The sequence below is a fragment of the Rhopalosiphum padi genome, chromosome 2 (genome assembly GCF_020882245.1).
Source record: "Rhopalosiphum padi isolate XX-2018 chromosome 2, ASM2088224v1, whole genome shotgun sequence".
NCBI lineage: Eukaryota > Metazoa > Arthropoda > Insecta > Hemiptera > Aphididae > Rhopalosiphum > Rhopalosiphum padi.
In genome coordinates, this window is record NC_083598.1 from 89,031,651 (window position 1) to 89,053,120 (window position 21,470).

Genomic DNA, 21,470 nt, shown 5'->3' on the forward strand with positions numbered 1-21,470 from the left:
CAAACAAAGTTGGACGACGTGTTTATAGTTGTTAACAGTGACCCGCTGGCAACTACTTTCCACGTGCGCTCCTCTGTGAATGAATCGAGTCACTTTCTGTTTTCGTCCTACGACGAGTACGACGTTTTTATTATTTTTTAACTAACAACATTTTGCCAATAAATTTAACCTGTCCATGAATATTATTATACAAATTACCATATCGACGGGCCGTGGAAAGGCGTATGTGACATTCTAAATAGTTTACGATGGCGGCATATACGCGACGATCCAACGCCCGAACGCATTGTTTTATCGATTAAATACAAAACAATTCATTTCCGCTTTAAATCTATAAAACATTTTCAAAAACAATTCTCACTGAAATAATATCGATAACCCCGGCATACTTGATATTTGTAAAGCGTCCGATTCAACGCATATCAAATTATCATGTTTTATTTCGGAATGCGATTAAAATACGATATATAATATGATACGTGCTTGTGTTTTCATATCATTGTGCGATCGTAGACGTTCAGCGTATGCTAGCATTATGCAAATATTATATTATCTTATCAACAACGAGAATAACAATTCCAAGACCGATTGTAATTATACGTTTACCGGCTGCAGAGAACTTCAAACCATCAATTTGTTGTGAAACTCTGCAGTCACGTGATGGGAGGGGGGGGGGGTTCTGTGCATTGGGTTTGTGCACACTCCTATATATACAGCAATTCCTATACATAGGTAATATTAACATTGATTTTCCCCTCCCGGTCCCATCTATATACATCATAGCTTAACGGTTATATTATACGCGTACGGTGTGTGCGGATAGTGTACCTGTATAGTACCTAATCTCACGATATCCTAGCTCGCTTAAATATGACCTTGGTTTTTGTTTTTGTGTTTATTGTGGTCAGCAGACATCTGCATGCTTGCTTGAATCCAGTTGATTTTTTCCTATGGCCCTTAACCTCTCGTCGTCTAGGGTCTTATTAAGCTATATAATATGTATTGCTGCAATGGTATGTGTTTCGTGGATCTCTAGAACATAAACTGCATATTATACTCTAGCACGTCCCAAAAAGTAAACAACTTTTTTTAGGCCTTGAAATTGGTTTTTTGTTAAGACATATTATATTGTTCCAATGGCTTGCATAATTATTATAATGGATGTTTCTTAAACATATATAATCGAATTATTTAGTTAAACAATTATTAAACTCTGAGGTTAAGGCCCCGAATGAATAGATTTCATGTAATTGATAAATAGGTAATAGGTATATATATAAGTAGGAGATAAAACTGTTAAGCGAAACGCTTTTCGATATACATTATATATATCTGAAAAATTGTAACCTCCATTCGGCCGATTCTGAATAAATTATATAAAATACATAAAATGATCTACATTATTGATCAGTAATAAACCGCTTTTAGTGTGAAAACAGTTTATAAATTTAAAACCATAAACCGGTAGTCGTAATTTAAACATAATGTTTATGATATTAAAATGCAATTTAAATTAAACCGTATCGAGATATTATGTTATATGTATATGTTATATAGCTAATTGAGTACACGCGAATATAAATTACTAATATATATATATTACACACACACACACACACACACACACACACACACACACACACACACACACACACACACACACACACACACACACATACACATACACACACACACACAGTCGACAATTATAATATTTGCATATTATAAGGTATCCGAAAGATCAAGTACTATATCGTGTTCTCCCCGTCATACCGTGTGAACTTGACCAATATGGGGAATACAAAATATTATAAGCCACGGGATCATATACAGGAACTACGGATCAACGACCAACAGGAAGTCGGGGTGTGAGTGTGAAGACGTGGACTCAGACGTTCTCGAGTCTTTTGCAACGACCTGTAATTTCGTTCAGGTGTATATGAAAACAAAAACAACAAAAAGAAAGAATTTACCTGTATCATCGTTATTATATTATTATGGTGTATTGTTGAGGGATAAAACGTGATGGGGTGATGACGAAAACAATGACTCTAATACCATTATACTATTATTCTGTTGTTAACGGTGGAAAATTCAGGTGTTGTTTTAGAAAAAAAAAATTAGTAACGGAATTTAGTGGATGCCGCGTTGGTATACGCTAATGACCGAACTAAACTACTCACCTGCGTATACACGACACATGTATTTATACGCACTTCAGTACTTGTATAATATACAATGTATTATTATATATAAATACACAATGGTTCACTGAGGATGTTTACATCACTCTTATCCTTCATAATAATGAATTAATGAATTTATTCAATCTCTGATGTTTGATATTTTTATAAAGTATACTTGAGGACTACATTTTAAGATAACTAATTAGATTTTTTATACCTTTTATGGAATATCCTGGAGCTATACTTTTTTTTTTTAAACGATAATCAACCTTTATTGCTTTAAATAGTTATAAGGAAGAACATTTTTTTTTAAATGTCAAAAAAAAATCTAAATTGAAATGATTAGCTGATTAATTATTCAATTTTGTATACAGGATAATAAGTTTTAAAGATATAAAGGTAATAATACTTTGAAAATTTTGTAGGCAATATAATTTACTAATTAATTAACATTTTATGATTTGAATGAATTGTCTGAATGTAATAAGCACTAGATTTAAAATGCAATATATTTCATATTTTTTAAAATTCCAATATAAAAGTTACCAAAGGAAACTCTTTAAATGATATAAACATCTAAGTGTCTATAAATATAATTATGAATAAATTAATTAATTTAATTCCAAAATAAAAAATTTAAATAAATTCATCAGGTATTAAAGAGAAAAACAAGAATGAGCATACTTAGTAAATTATTCTGTATACATTATATTTGTATATTGTATAAATGTGTTAAATAATTTTTTTTCACTATGGAAAAAACTGTGATTACTATACATACAGTACAGTACTTACACGTCAGAAAACAAATAGCACTATAATAAATTTGTAATGTAGTTAAACAATTTAATAAAACATAAAGTACGTATTTTACATGTATTTATTTCAAAGAAAGTTTTTTTACATTTAAAAATAATGATATGTCTTTTTACTATTTAAATAACAACATTGCAAATCATAAACTACCTGAATATTTTAAATAAAATTCTACTTGAAAAGTTAATCAAAACACGGGTAGTCCACTAAAATAGTACGAGTAATAAATACTTGAGATTATTTTAATTTGATTATCAGTCGATATAGTCGTTCGGTTAATGTATTCAAACAAATTTTACTTATGAAAAATTTAAACATATTACTAAATGACGGTGATTGACTATTATATTACTAGGTGTAGTTTGGTTGTAATATGAAGTAGGAGTTTTACTAGTATATTTATTATTAATGTGTGGTTAGCAGTGAAATGTGGGTGAATATATATACCTAGTTATCGAAGGCGGTTGTTTAAAGCTTAAACAATATTATAGTTGTCTTCATACAATAAATAAAAATGTCTAATAACTGATATATATATATATTATATACGTAACCACTATAATTATGATTATATTATATTATGTTTTAGAATTATTTCGTAACCGTGTAATAAATTTAGATGCTATTATACTAAACTTAGTAACAGATTATTATAATATCAGGTTTATGTAAATTTGTCATAGTTAAAAAATATCATATAATACATTATAAGTACCTGCTTTGTCGAGGCTCTTTAAATATTTCAAGCAATTTAATATTTACAATACCTCTACGACTTGTTCAATATTTATTTGATATCAAATAACATGCATTTTCCCGGCAATATGTGTTGAATCAAATTCCATTGCATTTTAGAAGTAATATGTTAGTTGTTAATTTGTAAGGCAAAACATTAAATATTTTGAAAACAAAGTATAGCAATATAGCATGAATCGTATTGCAGCCAAGTGTTTTGATCAGGATGTCATTTAATTTACATTGTTTTTAAAATTTATATTTCAATGTTTGAACGTGGGATTATGAGTGGGGTAACAGTAGGTATACCTACGTTAACCATTGGCGTTTGTGACCAATATCTTAACAGAAAAATGTATTTTAATATTATAACATACGATCGGAAGATTTTTTTGGAAATATGCCACACGAAAATAATCGTTTTTCGAAGAATTAAAAAATCCACACTGATGGGATACGAATACAGACAAGATCGATGATATGATTGGAAATACGATATTTTCAAAACACAATTTTACACAACTTGTCCTGCAGTATTATTTATGTTAACGGATTTGAAATACAACATTTCTTAAACATTTACGTCGAAATATTCGTATAAATTGTTATAAAACTATCCCGAATTGATTAATTGAACCGTTTATTTTTTACGATTTGTAATTATTAAAACGACGTTGACTCGTGTACCATATAAACGTAAACTGCATTAATATAATATACATATAATATTTGAAAGTGGCCAGTGTAGTTCGAGTGAGGTCTTTAATTAATGCATATACAATATTTTATAAGCTCTCGGGTTCTATTGCATCAACTAGCAACAGTATTGAAATGAAGACATTTCCGATGTTTTCTCGCCGCTAACGCGTATCGTGTTCCCCGGTGGACTCCCGAAAAGACCAACGGCCCAGCGGGCGGTTACGCTGTCCCCTAAACCATATACCGCTCCTGTAACTCATCAATGTGGGTATGATGTATATGGGATCTGCGTGACGACGTCACGGTGCGCGCGATGGCTCGGCGTTGTGAAACGTTCCGCGCCTTCAAGTTAAACTTATTTAAATAATGTAATATATTTATATTTTATACAAACATTTGTAAATTTATGCGTTATATAATATTATTATGGTACTCGGCGCAGTCGCCTTGACCTTGGCATCCGCTTTTCTCGTCCCGAAGAGGGGTAAATTATATTATACTGCTATACATTATATACCATAGGGAAGCGCATTGTAAAATATATATATATCTACCTCCGTACAACGGATAATCGTTTTGTATCGGCGACGTATATTATCAGCTACGCCGCTATATGGTATTATAATATAATAGCCGGTACACGCGTGTTTCGGATAAAATATCACATCTCCTTTAAAATTATGTTTGGAAGTGATTTATGAGAACAACTGGACGTACCGGAATAGCCATAACGTAGTTTCGTACGATGATCGATGATTAAATGATACACGGACATCGGTGTGCTGCAGCGTGTACGGCGCGCGTATATCAGACCCTACACGTGGGATTACTAATTTAAGTATCATAATATTATTGCGTGTGTACGGTATTATTCCTTATAACCACTAATTAATTATTCGATAAAGCCATTATAAATTTTAATTTTTTGCAAGCAGATCGTAGATTGGCGAAAAAAAAAACTGTACGAAATTATTACATTTTAATTATTGATTAAAGAAACACGCGTTTTTTTTTCAATCTAGCCTAAAGATCTGACTATAAATTACATCTCAATCATAATGTAATAAATACTGTTTAATTCTAAAGACATTTCGTATTAAATAATATACACCTAGTGGTCAATTCATTTCAAGGCAAACAGATATTTAGCACGAATTAAAAAGTATGATTCGGCAAATCTAATAATAGTATATATACGTACAAATTCACACAACTGCAAATTGAAATAATATACTAATACGTTTTCGGTATACCAATTTTCCGTAATTTTATGGTCTGACGGTGTAAATAATCAATAGATGTGAGGTTGAATTTGATCATTTCGGATTTTCGGCTATATCCTTGAAGTGCAGATAATAAAAACATACCATGCAGTCAAATTAATAAGTTATTATACCTACGACGAAAATTACACAGCAAATTGTTTGCAAAAAGCCGAACTATTTCGTCTAGAATACCTGAAATTTAAAAAAAATCGAATTGTTTGGATTTTTAATAAATATAAATTCATATACCTAATATATTATAATATAGTGTCGAGATGAAATGAAAAAATACTGGGTGGATATATCGATCTACCGCACGAGCTACATTCCGCACGTTCTTTCGGCGTTTTCTTAGTATAATAAATGGTTTCTTCAGGTGTTTTTCTGAAGGTCCTTAATTTACATTTTTCTCCACGGCACACGATTGTGATGGAGTAGAACTCACTAGGCATAAACGTATATGATTAGGAATTATTACTATTTCGTAACCGAAGAATTATCACCTTCGCGTATAACACACTCAGTTGGTAATTATATATTTATATGTATATTTTTAGACGCCAAAATGTACCATTATCATATCGTAAATAATTCGTATCGATAGTGAGTATAATTTAATATCAAGTTGTTATTTAAAATTCGGTTTTATGGATCGTGTGAAGTGTATTAAAATCATAAAATGAATGGTTTGGTATATATATAAATATAATATTTATATTATAATATATAAACATTAAATATTATTATTATCCATGCTGTCCTACACGATAAATAATTATACACTGACTACATTTTAAAATCAGCACATCGTATCGAGCATGTGTATATTATCGTCAAAATAAATATAGATTTTAGTTACGTAGCACTTCGAATGATACATATTATATTATATTCTGAGATTTTCCATCGGAACAGTTGTTATAGAGCTATTCATCGAGTAATTTGAACGTACACGTTTTAGTGTATCATTATAACGATGCGATGAACACTGTTTCTACTCGTATATATATATATACAGTATAATTCACCAAGCATGCGCATTGCTCACCTTTTTCTTCTTCTTCAATAACACAGTTTTTTTTGTAATTTTTAAATAAGCTTAAAGATCATATTTTCAAATCGTTGAGATTTTTTTATACTACTTAAGAAGTGCCCTGTGGAGATACGAAATTTTCTTTTTCGGCAAATTATAACTCCGGAAAAATTGTTGAAAATGTTGTCATAATAAAAACACGAACGAGTAGTTTTTGAGTTATTGAACTTTGTATACTAAAGATAGTAAAGTCGACGATGACGGATTTTAAAAATATGAAGGCTATCTGGCTATATGATAGTTTTTAAACGGTCGTAATATACAAACACTAATTCTATTATATCTATTTTATATTTTGGTAAGACAATTTTTAAGGACTATTTATATGGAAATTTAATGACTGAACAAACTATCAAACTGTTCAAAATATGCATTAAATTAAATAAGGTTTCTAAAAAAAAAAATACCTGTTAAAAATTTTACAGTAAAAGGAAAGTTATTCTAATTTGGAATCCAGGAGTTCATATCGCCATAGAACCCTCCTTATTAATAATGTATTAAAAAATACTTAAAATAAGAGTTTTAATAAATTCATTATTAAAAGAATAAATGAGGGTGAGCATGCTCGGTGAATCGTTCTGTGTATATATAATTATTATAAGCAATTCGAGTCTGTCTAGCGTTGATTATCATTTTTGTATTAAGATCCGACAATATTATTTTGCGTCTCCCGGTTGACCACGAAAGAATAGCTGTATGTAAGTCTGCTGAAGTATGTGCGGTAAGTAATTCGAGGACTTGTGGTCGGGGAGAAAAAAATGACAGAGTGCGTGTCACCCGGCCGATAGTGGTCGTGTGTGTTCAGTTGATATGCATATACCAACATATTATGTACTATGTACCGTCTATATGGGAGTGTCGTGGGTTGTGCTGTGTATTGTAAGCTATCGAAAGATTAACTGGGTAGGTAGTTCCCAAAAACGTCCGATTCGTATATTCTATATGTTATTTAATACAATATAATATAGTTTATTGTTGTTGCGCCGCTTTGCACGTAGAAAATATATGGAATCGCATGCTGCTGCACGTGAAAGTGGGCGATAACAAAAACTACACATGGCAGACAGCCTTTAAACGATAATACATAAATACACGAACCGCATTATGTAACAGCGTGCAGACAACATAACCCACATGGCCTGCAAGTTCTATTGGATACTGCACCCTTTTGTATGCACCTATATATGCATTATTATTCGAAATGCAGTTTGAAACATAATACGAACTCTTGATTCGACTCTATCCACAGGACTATTTCTATATAATATATTATATGATTTTATAAAAAAACGATCAATACAGTTAATAAAATTGCAAAAATATACGAATAGGTATAGTAAAAATAAAATAAAATAATAATAATAATCATATTTGTACTCATATATGAACGCGTGAGGTTATTTATACTTCAATTATCTGATCGTAAGTCCCATTGAAGGTTAATCGCGTTGAATCTAAATTGTAAGTGCATTTAAAAAATTATAATTTTAAATTTTAAATTATTACATAATTTGGTGCCATATTATATAGGTAATTCATTATTTGAAGTGTATGCATTATAATTATGACATTGTATATTATATATGTTATTATTATAAGTGTATGCATTTTCCTTGCACAACACGCCATGGTGCATCGTCCTTGATTTTGTATAGGTACTACAAATTATATTATATAAGTAATTATATCGGTTCTTGATTAATATGCATGCACATATGCATGGGACTTTCTCCAATTCGGAAGAAAAACAATATAGGTAATATATGTATTGAAAACATTAAAACAAAAGATTAATGTCCTTGCCCTCGGTTACGTTATTTTCAATTCACAAGCCCAAGTCGTCCAATAACAACACTTCTGGCCTGAAAGTATATTCTATTTTATTTAAACGATAGGTGTATTTAGATCCGGCGATCCGATCACGCGGTTAAGCTATAATCGCGCGCTTTGAGGCTGGCTCGTGGACCCGCAGACCGCACTGCGGACGATGCAAGTAATAATGGTTATATGTCTGCGCACGACCGCTATTCATTTCCAACAATCGAATTCCGTGCACGATATACCGTACGCTTAATTTCACGTTTGCAATTCGATTATTGTACACACACACACACACACACATATATTATTATACACATGTATAGCTATATAGGTATAGTGCTCGGCGTTTTGTCTTTATTTGATTATATAGATCGAAATCGACGCACCTACCAATTGCAAGGAACTCGTCGAAATTTTTATTGTGATTTACGTTACCACATATTTTAAGACCAACCTGCAACTTTAATTAAATGATCGATCTTTTCAGGAAAGTCCATATACGACTGGCTGCATAATTCTATTGACTGCTAATTGGACTTTTAATGCAAATTTATATCGAGGACGACCATATAGCTGTGTCCGTCCATTCGCCTCAAAATAATTCACTGTCGTCGCTGTATAATCGTATGTATATTATATGCGCAGACTACCCGTTCGTATATAAAGGCAAGTAAGTGATGGCTAGCCGATGGAAAAAAAATAATATTATTATACTTTTAAATTTCCGACTGTCCACCCTTGAAACGTTTGGTATGTCTCGGCTGCTCGATTTATATACATATATATTTTCGATCATTATTATAATGCATACAAAAGTTATATTGTTCTTGCGTATTAACGTTTGCAGCAATGCGTTTGTTCGCGTACAAACAACATTACAATACCGATAATATAGCGTGTGAAAAACTTGAAATTCGATATTAAATTTTTTTCCGTTTGGTATCTCTCGAAAATCTATGGTAAATAAACTAGTACATTTGTATATACATAATTAGTGCGTAGTTCATTTATAGAATTAAGTATATAAATTATGTATAAACATTTATTTATTTTACGATTCCAATATAAACACGTTCGATATTATACAGGCTAAGCGAATGTCACTAACTATAATATGCGAAGGCGAGTTAAAAATTCATAGTTGGCTAAACGTATATACCGATTACAAAGACTTTAACGCTCGTGCACGAATAAGTTCGTTAAATAAATAGAAGAAAATAAAATGTAAAGTTATTAATTAAATATAAACTCAGACATCGTCGTTTTATTTATTTTTTATTATGCATACATAATATAGAAATAAAACCTAAATACCGCATCGGTGAAGGAAACTTTACAAAATTATAAAACTAAACCGTTTTTCGATACTGCGAGCACGTTATACGACTATATTATGTGTAGGTATCCTTAATAATATTATATTATTATATAAAAAAAAAAAAACCACGAGAATAGTTTACCGATTTCGAATATTTATAAAAAAACGACTATTATATATGTGTTCCGAAAATTGATATCAATCATTATACTGTCACGTGTGGAGTAAAAACGTTTTATTAAATTTTCAGGTATATATATTATATAAAACAAAAACCAACGTCCGTGTTATTATATTGCGTACACATATATACTGTACACGTATTACCTACGTATATATATATTATACCATATAATATACGTATACGGACAAAACGCATAAATACACTGCGTACCTATACAGCTGACTATTATATTATATATACACACCATCACCAACATAGGCACACGCGTATAGTTACACCTCCTTCAGACGTCAAGGTCCGAGTCCGGTCGGCTCGTAAGTCAAAAACAATACCCTAGACACCCCTTGATCACGGCACCGCCGCCGACACACGAGGTCGCAGGCCGGTCGGTCGGATTCCTACCCACCGCGGCGGCGGCACATCCTATGACGAGAGCGGACACACGTCCCGCTCGCCTATATATATATTATAATACATTAATACGCATATATAACTATGCGCGTCGTACCTATGCCGTACGGCGTTTCCGACGTTGCGACCACCACCGAACGCGCCCATTGTGTTATATATATATATGTACTGCGATAGGTTTACGCGCGTCAATATGCACACACACGCCGCCGTACGAATGTTTTATTTTACTAATGGCATAGATATATATATATATTGTTATAGCAATATAGTGATCGTATTATTTATATACGGTTAATAATATTATATATGATAATAATATATCGTAGGTATATTCATATAGGCGCAATTTGAATAAAAAAAAACTGAGGGTGTTTAATATCTCTTAAAAAGAGATTGAATATAAATTGGTTAAATAGCTATTAGCTACTGATTGTGATATTATAAAAAAAAAGTATTTGAGGGTGCTACTTTTAAAATTGGGGGTGCTAATATCCCCCCTGAGCGCCCCCCTAATTGCGCCTATGGGTTTATTGCTGGCTATTATCGCGAACTATATTATCGCGACAACACATATTAGGAGTCTCGGAAAAATGGTTGACCGATCGACGCGCAGAAAATAATATAAATAATTGTACTATAAAATAATTATAAGGAATACAGACGCGCAACGCACTAAAACGGCCGGCTGAATACGAGTAATATTATATATTGTAAACATCGTATTCGCTTATTACTAAGACATTATACATTGCGATATATTACAGTGACGAATGTTAATATTGTAAGGTGTCACTGCAAACCTCGACATTTATGAACAAACCCAAACTGAACTCTTTCTTAAATTTAACGCACTTACAGAATGGCTTTTAGGTAAATTTAATATTAAATAATCGAAATAAACAATAAACATAATACAATAGTAAATGCAACTTTATGGAAAAACTATAAATGCAAACCAAAATAGGCATTATTTGCTCGCTTCGAAAGTCGAACAGTTTGTAATACGTATAACTACGACATTAAGCCAATAGGCACAACCTATACATTTAACGTATAGAAATTCATTTAAATAGCTATACAATTATTTTCACCTAAGCATTCAAATTTTATATTTTTAAAAATTATTTGATATTTACATATTTGGGGATTGAATATACATAGTGGTTTCTTGCAGAGGATTTAAAGTTTCTATGAATAGATTAATATAGCGTTTGAGGGATCCTCTTATCATTTAAATTCAAATATTTAAAAATTCAATCGATATTAATAATATATATATTTTTAAAATTCTATTTCTGCATAGAAACATTTATTTTTCGAAAGCACAGTTAAATGATCAGTTAAATATACTTAAATGAATCACTCCATCGCAGGTACATGAATGCTTCGAGCGTTCGTTAAACACGTACCCATTATGCATGTAGCCGTATCGCTTGCAGTATTTGTATGTATAAGGTGGAACGTACATTATTTCGATTATCATTATTATAATCTAGAACCGTTTAAAAGCTTTTTTAAACCATCTATCGCAGTGGATTATTAACAACAACACGTGTAATATATAACATATTATAATAAATCGATGGTAGCGTCAGGTAAGTACCTATATATTATTTCGATCGATTAATCACTCGATACATGAAATATGATCTGTCAGTTTAACGAAAATTCGATAAACTAAACGGCGACTGCAATCGGAGATTTAACGATGAAATTACGAGAAATGAGTACGTAAAATCGACGTTATGACGTTAAAAAAACCGTCGCGCAATTTTCACACATCGCTCGCTCGCGCTGAAAATAATATAATTTAATATACGCGTATTGCGTGTTACACGGGAGGGGAAAGAACGACCGAACGTAATAGGAATAATAATAATAATAATAATAATAATACGAAGTGGAATTGATAATACCGTTAAACGCGAGACGATAGTTTAATATATGTATATTGTAGTATATAAATTATACACATAATAGATCGATATAAATTGACGCCTCGAGAGTTCGACCGGAGATAATTCAACGGATGTTTAGTGTTTACACAGGATCGACCCCGTTTCGGGCCCGGCATTGTTCTGGACCATCGAGTATATATTACAATATTATTATTATTATTATTATTACATGCCGCGCTGTGCCTATCGCATTATTATTATTGTTTATTTGTCAAGGCGTTTTGACCGTATTATTTCTGTAACGCGTACACAATAATAATATTGTTATAATATCGGATGTGTGCCACGCGAAATTTCGAGATATGAATAATGTGTACGACTACTACAGCGGATCGGTTTACACGGTTCGTCATCGTCGATAATGCATGCCGATAACGCGTACCTATCAACCGTCAGTACAATACCATTATACACGTGTTGCGACTGCTGCAGTTGTACGTGGACCTATATAATATATTAAATACACTACATAACATTGTACTGGGTACCTATATATACCGAGTTCGCGTTAACCGTAATCCGAAGCAGACGATCGGAATGTCGAGTCGAGACTAAACGCGTTTTTTGGCACATTCGCGTTTTTTCCGTTTGTTCGTATATTTTTTTTTTCCTCCGCGCCAAAAGGGCGGACTACAGATTGACCCGCAGCGTATATAACTCTTTGGGTATGAACCTATAATACCTATATTACGTTATGTCGTACAGTGACTGCGCGCACATTTACACGCACCATCCGACCGAATTGATTTCGGTGTGCCGCCGCCACTAACTGCCGATACGAGTTACAACAAACACGAACGACCGGTAACCATATTATTGGTCAGAGAATCGTACACGGTATTATGTATCATAATATAATATATTTGGTTTGGCGTTGGGTCTCCGGAGTAAATTACGCGAGTCCATCTTCTCGGTGTATAATTTCCGCGAAAATATAAATATACGTTTTAGAAACGTACTCTTTTTAAATATTATACATTATGACGTGTTTCTGAATCGTAATTATTAACCAGTGATGTACACGACTAGTAAGAGGTAATATATAATATTATACAAATACGCCGCGTTATAATGACAGTAGAGACAACGCGTGTTATACGCTTTAATGGATTAGGTGAGAAGAAATCTGTAATCTGCGGATAATTAATACGAACGTCGTCTTTGGTAAAAATTTGATATTTTACCAGTAAACGGACGGTAACGGGGCGATAAAAAAAAACCACGCAACGAGAAGAGATATACTTGCGCAGAGTTCATAAGGAAAGTTTAATGCAATACTGCGAGAGTACGAGTATTATATTATTATACTAAAATATAAATAATATAACATAATATTTTTTATCTTATATTACATTCTAAGATAATTCACGGTAAAAATGTTCTATATGATTATAATGAAAAAACCATTTCGTGGTTTCGTTGATTAGTAATTATAATATAATATAATAATATTATTAAAATTTATAACAATTAGTCTAGAGCTCTGGGAATATGCCATGTATTCGTCCTTACGTATATATTTATATATAATAAAAACCTAAAAATGTAAATAATTAATGAACTTGCCCAAGTATGGAAGATTCTACGCCCAATAGGTAAGTATTAATGAAAACCCACTGATTACATTAATATGTCTAAGTAACAGAAATGCTATTAAAAAATGGTTTCCTCGGCCAAGTGTAAGTGAACTTCATACAAACTATAATAAATACCCGTCGTTGTAAATTTTATCAACACTTTTTCTTATTTTTATCATATAAATATAAATATATAATTATGTACAGATCGTTGAGATAAATTTAATAAAAAAATAAAAATTGAACTGATATTATAATGTTTATTAGAGTCTACAAAAATAAATACACGTTTACTCGAGTGAAGATAAAATAATAAACCATGTTTACAGAATATGTATTATAGTTTTCAGTGCATGAAAATATTTCTCGAAAATCCATTATTTATTTGTCTGTTTAAAGTTTTCTATAAAGCTACAACTATAGCTGATGCTAGTATATGAATTATATTTTATCTTTACAGCATTATCAGCATACCATATCATCTCATGTATAAACAAACGTTCGAAACATATAATTTTGAGTTTTGCAGAAAGAAAACATTAATCTCATGGTATTGAATCGGTGAAAATATAATACGTATTGCATTTTATATAGTTTGATTTCCAAGTTAATCACGAATGACCTACGAACAATGATCAACTGTTCTTTGTTTGAATTAAATTTTCTAAGTTATATTTACAAGTGTATCGCTTCTATAGCTGTTATATATTCATGTTTGTATGTTTGATTGAAAGAATTTTTTTTTTCTAAAGAAAGTTATTTACAGGTAGTGTAAGTAAACTGTACCTGTACAATATGTACAAACGGTAAATGAGAAACGTTCAAATATTTTGAAACTCTTCTATACAGATATAAAAATAAAATGTGTTTAATTCAGTTTTTGTTAGAAACAAAATACATTTTTATTCATTGTGTACTCAGAGCTGTTCAGTTGTATTAAATGGCAATAAAACATTCATTTAACAAAACGAACCATGCTTTTATATATATTACCAATATAAAATTCACTCGGCGTAACATAATACTAAAATACTGAACGCAAAGTATATTGTATTGACATTCTATTAAAGTGTCGAAAGTAATTTTTCCAATTAAATGTTAATTAGTGGAATAAATAACTGTTAAACAAATAAACATTCAAAGTGTTTCAACTCCAATGCACACTAAAAATAACTTCCGGCAATATGCATGAACCATGAAATTATTTTTTAAGTACATGAAATTGACTTAACCTTCTTTATTATAATACTCTTGTTTACAAACACGTGGGAATATTTAATAATTTATATTACGCATAAAAATAATACATCAAAATATAATATACAATACATATAATAATAATAATTTAACCACAAGTTTATTTTTTAGTTTTAGTGCCTTTTCTATATATAATTTGTCACAAATATTTTTATTGAATATCTCTCCCGTTAGGACTACACTTCCAAGTAAAATAAATGCCAGCAATGCGGAATTATGATTCATTTTTAATTATTTAGCATCGCATGTTTAATCGAGAAAGTTTAAATTTTACCCTATCATGAACCCGTCTTGTTTCTTCGTCGATTAGAAAATATTATTGCGTAAAATCAGTAGGTATATAATTTATGAACAGGACCCGAAAGTTATTCAATAATCTAATTCATTTGATGTATCATAATATTTCTATAACGTTATTATATGGCCTACCACTGCATATACAGTCGTAATACATAAAATAACGTTCGGTCAATATAAAATTAATCGTTTTTACCAAAGCAAACGAGTCGCGTTGTATGTCTACTATGCACGTGTTACAAGAAATAAAAATTAAATAATGATTACTACTTAGAAATTCTTATTACCCATACCATTTTTATAAGCATACACGTTGTATATTATTTTGTTGTAAGCTAACTGTTAAAAAAAAAAAAAATATTAGTACTAATATGACTGCTTAGTAGAAGACGTAATAAAAAATAACAATAATAAATTATAATAGGTACATATTTGTTCATACGTATATTATGGCTAAATGACTACATGTAAAGTATAAGTACGTAACAGACCTGAGATTAACTACCTAGCTGGTATGGATTAAGATTAAATATAGCCTAACTATAGTTATGTTGTGTGCATATATTCTACCTCTTATTTTCGATGTTTCTTTTTCGCCACCAAATCTCATAATATATAGGTAGTAATTACGGATGTGGCCGCGATCATTAGTGGCACTGCTTGTAACCTTGAGTTTATTTGCAAAACGGTTTTTGCACACCCCTAATAAGAGGGTATTAATATTTCACTGTCTCGATATATTGGATAACATGTATGGTATAATATTTATAATAGTTAAGCTTCATACGTGTTTCGAGACTCTCAATTGGATTATTTATCATTTTGTCTGTACGAGATCTTTTATCTTGTATAATATGTAAATAATTGCATACTGCGGATGTATATAATATAAAAAAAAAACACTAATGAATTTCTAACATAAAATAAACAATTTACTCATAGCGCAATATTTTTATTTTTATGTTCGCCGATCACCGCAAACTAGGTAATAATAATAATAATAATAATAATCAATTACATTATAAACACGTAACATAATATTCTGTCTTTAATCATGGGGAAGAATTAAAAGCAATAAATCATATCATACTCGTTCATTTCCATATTATATCAACCTTTTTAAACGTTAAATAATATAATATATAGCATGTATAATATTATAATGTGCTGACATATTTTATCTTTGAAATCTGGTACCCATCTATTCGCTACGGACATTTAATAAAAACTGGGCTAAAGCAATTAAATTCACATTCTTGCATTTTCACATAAAATAGCGGTTTCGTTGTGAACGTTGGCCAGTGGTAATAATTTATGAAATATAAATAATGCAAGTAAGTACAACACAATATATATACATATATACATGTAATATTGTAAAAATTGAATTATTTTTAATCAATTAATAAGCATACATTTAGAATTACTTAAAGTAATACAATCTAGTATCAACTAATATTCGATATTATGAAACAATTTTTTTTTCATTAACCACATATTATATAGTTTTCATAGTTATATAAACGTTTGAGTCCATAATTTACATTCTAAACAGTCTAAATCACCAAAACAACATTAGAGGTATTTGAGTAAAATAGATGTTTTATATCCTACGTATTATAACCTACGTAATTACGATTTTATTAAAATAAACAAATATTTACTTGAAGATACACTTATTCTAATATTGTATTAAATTTTTTGAAACTTCAAAAAAATATATTGTATTTAGATTATTATAGTTTAAAAACAAATAGGTATAACTGTTTTATACATATTTTCTCAGATTAAATAAGGTATTTCCGGAATGTAATATACATAAAATAAATCGATATATTATCGTTTTACAAATGGCAAATGAGTAGAACGTGTATAAAAAGTATTAGAATATTTGGCTCGGTTACAACTCGATAATTATGATATGTTGAGACTGTTGGGGAATTAGTAAATAATATTTATGTACAGGATACAGCATAACAAAACAACAAATATAAATGTAAACAAGTATAAGTTATATTTAAATATCTGATATTAGTGATATTTAATAACAAATATATATTATCAATAATATAATATACTGTTTTATGTATTATATGGATCAAATCTTTATGCTTATTTATAATTTATTCAATAGGTAATTAAAAAATTAAATAAATGTTTAATATTTTTAAATATATGTTTTTTTTTTGTTAATTTTATGTCTATGAGATAGATATTCAAAAAATAGTTTTACCTAAAAATGTTTAACAAATTTAAAAACTTTTGCATTACACGATTCGTGTCTTTAGCCACTAGCTACAGAGTATAAATGTTTATGCAACGCAGCGGCAAATATTATTCCGCTACTAAGCTCTTTTTCAGTCAAATAACACGCTTTGAGTTTATAACCCCATTGGACATTTATAATAATATGACAAGTAATAAAATAAATTTACAATATTGTTGCACATGAACATACAGTGGTGTATATAATCTGACAATATCTCGGATCTATGTATAAAATAAAATAAAATGTGTGCTTACCATGTTCGTGTCTTTCGGTTTCCTAACCATTTATGCGACCGCTGCAAAGGACACACACACACACACACAAATACGTTTTATCCGCACGCACATAAACGAAAACGAGTAAACGGCGCTAATATAATATTTATTATATGTTATGTTTAAATAAAAAAATGGTCTAAAGAACCAAAAAAGTCCACGACGTTTACACTGGTCGTATTTGCACTGATTAACTTACAATCCCGTATCACAAAGTACAGCCCCGTGGATCGCACTTCACGTTTATCGTCAGAAAATGTCATATAATTGATACGATTAACCCCGCAAGCCGTTACTTGATGAGTGCGTTTACAGCATATTTTATGTAAAGAGGTATACACGGTTAATACCACGAAATACTACATATCCGTTTACGATTTTTTAACATTTTGTGAATATGTGTGGATAGGCGTTTGACAACTGATAAATATCAAAAATTTTCTAGTATATCGACCGAGTTCGAGGAGCGTGCGCGAGACGTGACGAGACGGAACGGGACGGACGGTCGTCGCGCGTGAGTATGATAGTGAGTGTGCGGCTGCTGACGAGCGCATGTGATGTGCCCCGACCGGCCAGCATTATGCTCTTGAATGCCGCCGTCGCCGCCGCCGTAACCCGGGCAAACCAGTTTCGTAATGATTGTTGTTGTTGTGCGCCGCCGCCTTGGAGTACCCGCGGGAAAAAAAGTGGGCCGCCAAGAGCACCTGACGTATCGGCAGCACGAAAATTTTTTATAAAAAAAAAAAAAAACAAAAATTAAATGAAAAACAAATTCTAGACACCCAAAAAAAAAATTTGATTAAAAAAAATTGAATTCTTCTTCTCCTCCCCCTCAATCCTCATCGACATCATCATGAGGCGACGACGTGCGAGAGGAACATAGTGTGTGTGTATATATATATATATAACATTATAGTCTCGTCAATCCCAAATATGCGGTCGTCGTCCTGGTATTATTATATAGGTACACGGGTATTGGGTATAATAATATGGGTACGCGTATAAATACTAAATTATACCTACATACATCTTTGAGGACCGCACGCGGTATGTGGTCGCGACTGAAAACGAATCACGTTCAACACGATCTTGAAATTCGACAGTTTTTTTTTCTTCGAATCCAAAAGCCAACTAAATTTTAAGTGATTTGCAAATTTCAATGCAGTTTATAGCCGCGTGTCCATATAAAGATTATTATGTATTTATGTTGGACAGAGGACACCTACCGTTAATCAGTAATCATGTAATGGGTGGTTTTATCAAGTTTGATTAAACTATGCAAAAATATAGTCCAAACTAATTTAAGGGTAAACAATATTGTAAATAATACAAAAAATACGAGATACGAAATTTGAAAATTAACAAAGAAATATACCTCTCCCTGCAGTATTGTAAAACTTGTAAAGCTTAATATTATGAGATATATCAAAACTGTTTTGAATAAATTATCAAACATAATATTAATAAAATAATCTGTCTTTAGATTATTTAATAGCATATAACTATTTTAACTACTATATAGTTGCATTATTAAAAATTAAAATCGCTGTAATTACGTATTTTGTATACAACGACATTTTTTGAATCAAAAATTCAAAATAAAATTAGTTCTCATTGTTTTCTACTGTATTAAAATTGTCAGCAAATGAGTGATATTTATATTAACGCCGTGTCAGTTAGATAGCTTAGAGTATGACTTTAGCGGTAAACTCAAGCGTTTTGTGTGATTTATGATCAAACATTTATTTGTTTTTAGTAATTATAAAAATATATTTACATTAGGCATTTTGGATATTATTCAATCAAATATTGGTGCGGTTACATTTTAAATTTCACTATGGTATATTGATAATAAATAAATAGATAGTAATTTTATTGTTATACTTACTTATAAGTTATAATATTTTGGGATGCCATAAATAAATTAACAATAATTAGGTACTTGTATTAGACCTATACAAGGACTTTTATAAAATATCAGTGTTATATTTTTTAAATTTAATTTGTACGATTACAGAACTTGTATAAAATATTTTAACGTCCATTCTACAAGAATTGTTCAAAAAATATACTCATATTTAGTTTTCAAATAATTGTGATTAATTATAAATTATAATTTTGATATTATGTTACAATTTTGTATAAATTGTCAAAAAATAATTCATTCTATTCAATATTACACAATATATTCTTATGAATATAAAAATTCACTACCATCACTACCCTATCAGCCTTAATTTACATACTCGTATATATACATATTATTTATGCAATAGACATATACGACATAATATATATAACTATACAAACATTACAAACTGTAAAACTTTAAGAAATTAAATTGTACATTCATTGAACCCATAAACGCGAATATGTGAAAATAATTTAACTATCGGAAATAAGATAAAAAAAAAATGTATGTACATCATACATTATTATGATATTACTCGTACATATATAATATGTCGATTATAATATTAAATATAAATTTATAAAAAAATTCAATCCGCAGAAACAACGACCGCGATACGTTAAATTTTGACGCGAGAATTCACAATGTATTTTTTTTTTTTTTAATAATTCCACAAAAACTCATGAATTATAAAAACTATGGGAACACAAGTCGTGTAAAACGAGGTGGTTAGGGCTATAATAATTAAGTCAATAACATTTTACCATGGCTTGTTGTCGGTGAAGATATTTTATTATATAAAAGGAAAATAATTGTTAATTGTAATTATTCCGTTAACCCCAGAAGTTATAATTACACAGGATTTCACGAACAAAAATAATGCTACAAAGTTTACTGCGATATTTGAAATCTACTTATTAATCTAAGAAAAATAATAAATATACAGAACAAAGTAATAACTCGAGAAAATATACACTTTGAATAATTCGCAGCTAAATATATAGTACGAACGCTTTAATATATCTACGTATATATATACATAATTATACATTTTGTACTGATCTCGTTCAATTTAGCGTGAGACCTTCAGCGTTTTTGCAGTGCTGCACATTTCGTAGGCTCGTTGCACCTATAAACATTAGGCATAAACAGGTGATCGCCCTATTATTCTATGGGTTTCAAAATGTATATATTTCCAGTAAACAGATATACAGACACGCGTATTATAATATACGTCCGGCGATTATGTGTATTATAACACATTAAACTGGAAACGCGCGCGATTGCGTCCTAAAATATAAATAAAAACGATCATCCATCACAATAACGGCGCGTTCACGCGGTGCCGACGGTGCGCCCACTGAGATTTCGAAAGTCGCAGTAATAATATAGAT

General features: G+C 30.6%; 1 protein-coding gene across 1 annotated transcript in view; it reads right to left on the reverse strand.

Annotated features, from left to right (window-relative positions):
* Positions 1 to 18,746, reverse strand: part of LOC132920710 (uncharacterized) — a 63,204-nt gene extending 44,458 nt beyond the window's left edge. Inside the window, exon 1 of the mRNA XM_060983337.1 lies at positions 18,144 to 18,746. Within this exon, the coding sequence (XP_060839320.1) occupies positions 18,144 to 18,173 (30 nt within the window). The 5' untranslated portion in view covers positions 18,174 to 18,746. The remainder of the gene's footprint in view (positions 1 to 18,143) is intronic.
* Positions 18,747 to 21,470: the final 2,724 nt, after the last annotated feature.